Raw genomic sequence first — 4,005 nt, 5'->3', positions numbered from 1 at the left:
GAGAGAGAGAGAGAGAGAGAGAGAGAGAGAGAGTAACCTGCAGTGATAAAGAGGCAGCTGCAATCATCATCCTTCATCCGCCACCTTCCCTCCCCAGTCCCAAGAAATTTTGGTCTAGAAAACAGAACAGCTCCGCCTTCTCCTTCCTTACCCGCTCCCTACTATCACCTTGGATGACAAAGCCCAGCCCAAATGCAATTTTCTTCAAACTACAGGCAGAGTTCCGACTATTCTGACACGTAAATCCATGATATGTACAACCTGGTAGAACCCTCGGGACGGACCCGAGAAATACACGCGCAGCCCCTTCTCTTCTCACCATGTATTTCATGTCGGCTGCGGAAGGGTTGACTTGTCTTCGAAATCCGTTGTGGGAGTCGACACACTGCTGAATAAAGCATGGGTCTGTGATGGTGGGGACCTGGAAAGACGTACCAGCGGCCAGGCACAGACTGAAGACCCAAAAGCCGCTCAGTTTCATCGTCAGGGCCACGGAAGGAGCGAGGGGTGCCCGGACCGCGCCGACCGGTAACCGGCCGCGTTCTCCCGGGCTCCATCCTGCGCAGCGCGAGGCTGCCCTGCGCGCCGGCCTGCGGGTGGCCGTGCTGGGGCAGGACGCCTCGGGCCCGCGGGCGCAGCCTGCGCCTTCAGAAGCACAGATCCGTTCTGGAATCCTCACAAGTGTTCAGTGGACAGCGGCAACAGGCAGGTGGCACACGGCTAAGAGCGGGGGTGTTGGGCGCTGCCCGAGGCCAGGTCTGTGTGCTGAAGTGTCACGGGTTCCCTCTTCCAGGACAGAATTTTTTTTAAAATTGTTTTGAATAAACTGTCACATCACTTTGTTCCTTCTCTTGGGGACTGGGGATTGAGTAATAGGCAATTTTTAAACTGATTTGACAGTTTGAAGAGCTGCTTGTACTGGAATACCAAAGACTAGGATTGCGAAAAGGTAGATTTGCTTGTTTATTTCACCCAAGGTGTAATGTAAAACATTTAGTTTTGTGATTTAAATTTATTATATTAGTGATATTACTGTTAAAAATAAAACAGCATTTTTCTATGACATAAAAATGACCCCCCCCCCCATTTCTTTGCTTCAAACAGATACTGTTATTTGAACCTTTAGGCTGATGACAGGGTCATTTAATTCAAGTGACTTCATGCCAACATCTGCTGAATGTTGTACCACACTTCAGGAAACTTGCCACTAACATAAATGATCTGAAAATTTACTTTGATGATAGTTGTCATTATAGATAGAAAGCATAAATTAAATTATGGAACAAAAAATGAAAAAACCGTAATGGAAATTGTACTGGGTCCTAGAGGAACTGTTTTTGGTCTATGTGTATTCTCTCTCTCTCTCTCTCTCTCTCTCTCTCGCTCTCGCTCTCGCTCTCGCTCTCGCTCTCTTTCTCTCTCTCCCTCCATGTGGATATACACACCTCCTTTTAAATATACATTTTATATATGTACACATGTCCCTGAAATCCACAGGGCAAGAGAGGAGGCTTCAGGTTCGGATAAGAGTCTTAAGTACAACGCTTGGTAACTCAGGAAGCATTTCTATGTGGCATTCTACAGGCAGAATTCTGTTTCCTTTGAGAAATTTTAGCCTTTGCCTTCAACTAATTGGAAGAGGCCCACCTGCACTGAAGAAGATAAGAGTAATCTACTATATTCAAAGTCTAGTGTGGCCAGATAGCTCAGTGGAAAAAGCGCCAGCTTAGGCAGATGCAAGGACCAGGGTTCAATCCCTAGTACACTATGCCAGCCCCACCCCTGGGGTGCGCTGAGAAGGCAATTGAGACTGGGTGTGGTGGCGTGTGTCTATAATCCCAGAATTTGGGAGCAAGAAAACAGAAGGATCACTATGAGTCTGATCTATGTATTGAGACCCTGTAGACCCTGTACTAAAATTAAAAAAAAAAAAAGCTTTCAAAGTCTATTGATTTAAATGCTAATAAATTTTAAAATCTGTCTTCATACAACATGTAGATTAATGTTTGATCAAACGTGATCATCATAGCATATTTGATACATGGAATTAACCATTGTACCGCTTCATCACAAAACATTTTCATGAGTATCCGATTACTTTATTCTCTTTTCCCTTACAACAAATACTGCACTCAATTCCTTTGCGAACCTTTTGAGCTCTACTTTTACATTATTTCTTAATTTCCCATTCTGTGCATAACCAATATAGTGATCATGCCAATATCATTTCTTACCTAAACTAAGGTAATAGTATCCTTCTACTTTGCTTCTCTGTATCTATTTTACTACCTTTCAGTAGAACTACCAGATTATAACTCTTGAAACATAATCTTTCCTGTCCTCAAAACTCCACTGAGTACCTTCAGACTTAATGTAAAATCCACCGCTCTCTATGTAGCTATGAGGCACTGTACAGTTTGATCATGAGTAATCATGTGGTTTCTTTTCCTGCATTTTCTTTGTTCACCTTCTCTCTCTTACTGTAGCCACATCTGTCAGCTTGACAAGGATGCTGGGTACCGAGGCTCTTGGGCTTGCTCCTCCTTTTGCTTGCAGTGGTCCTTCCAGAGTTCCTCTCAGTGTCTTCTTGGCTGGTCACACCACATCACTTACCTGCAGTGTCTATTTTTTCACTGTGTCAACTGTTACTTGAATATGCTGCCTCGTTAACATCTGACTCCTGTATCTGGTTGTAGCTTTCAACAAAACAGTGGCTTAGCTTCTTTCTCTGGTATGTCTTTAGCACCTAGAAAAGGTACCGGAACTTTGGCCTTCAGTGAGAAGTCATTGAATAAATGCATGAAGTTAGAATCATTATTCTAATGGTATTGGATACTATTGTAAGCTTCTAGAGGGCAGAAAGTACATTTTATTTGTCATACATACATGAGGGGCTCAATGTTTATCCTGCAATCAATAATTTAAATGGCAATACTAGGTAGGTGTGTATACTTTCTCCAACTTTTGATATATTAGCAGATAGAGTAAAACCCTGGTTTGTGAGCATAATTTGTCTGGAAACACGCTTGTAATCCAAAGCACTTGGACATCAAAGAGAATGGCCTCATAAGAAATAATGGAAACAAATGATTCGTTTGCATGTAACTTTATTTTTTAAAATTTGTTTTTATATATTTAGTACAGAGTCTCCCTATGTAGATTGGGCTTGTAGTGCTCCTCCTATTTTCAGCCTCCCAAGAGCTGGGATTACAGGCATGCGCCATCACGCCCAAGTCTCAATTGCATCTTGGCGTGCCCTGGGGGCCGGGCCGGCACCCTGGGGATTGAATTTAAGCTGGCACTTTAGTCTGATGAGCTATCAGGCCAGGCCAGCATGCAACTTTAACAAGGAACCAGTGACGTTCCCTTTTGTCTCCCTTTCAACATTTCACAGAAATGTGACCTTGCGTTGTCCTTAAACAGACTTATCACTGGCTCCTCAACAGCCTTATTCAGCTGGTGATTTTTTACATATTTCCCATTGTTTCCCACATTTTACACATCTCCCCAATCTTTATTTATTTATTTAATTTTATTGAGAAACGAATATCAATGAGACACTTTCCAAGCTGATTAATAGGACATTTTCAATAATTAATACATTGCACATTGTTATCTCCTTAATCTCTTTCGAGGCGATCCATCGCTCCTTTTTCTCCTCCTCCTGTGCAGACGAGATCGCCTTTACAGTCTCTTGCTGCTGGGAGATGCTCACCCACAACCCTGCAGTGAGAGCGCAAGCAGACCCAGTAGCGTAGCCCTGAGTAGATAGATGACGTCCAGGGCCACCTGCGCTTGTATTGCCTGCCCGCTCTCATTTGTCAAGTTAAAATATAATAGAAATGCTTGCTCATCTAAACAGAGCAAGTTACTCCGAAATCCGAGGTTTTATTATACTGTTTTTTCCCCCATAATTTTATTGAGAAAATATACGTGTTTTTTAACAGATGTTTGTTTAATACACAAATAGTTTAATGACTAAGTAAATGAAAATTATTTAAAGTA

The 4,005-nt window shown here is 42.6% G+C and overlaps 1 protein-coding gene across 1 annotated transcript in view; it reads right to left on the bottom strand.

Annotated features, from left to right (window-relative positions):
- The window catches only part of Glipr1l1 (GLIPR1 like 1), a 53,425-nt gene extending 52,871 nt beyond the window's left edge, over positions 1-554 (bottom strand). Inside the window, exon 1 of the mRNA XM_023716314.1 lies at positions 320-554. Within this exon, the coding sequence (XP_023572082.1) occupies positions 320-481 (162 nt within the window). The 5' untranslated portion in view covers positions 482-554. The remainder of the gene's footprint in view (positions 1-319) is intronic.
- Between the last annotated feature and the right edge of the window lie 3,451 nt (positions 555-4,005).

The sequence above is a fragment of the Octodon degus genome, unplaced genomic scaffold (genome assembly GCF_000260255.1).
Source record: "Octodon degus isolate 3935 unplaced genomic scaffold, OctDeg1.0 scaffold00047, whole genome shotgun sequence".
Lineage (NCBI taxonomy): Eukaryota > Metazoa > Chordata > Mammalia > Rodentia > Octodontidae > Octodon > Octodon degus.
Note: the sequence above shows the minus strand (reverse complement) of the source record. Positions and strands in the feature narration are given on the sequence as shown.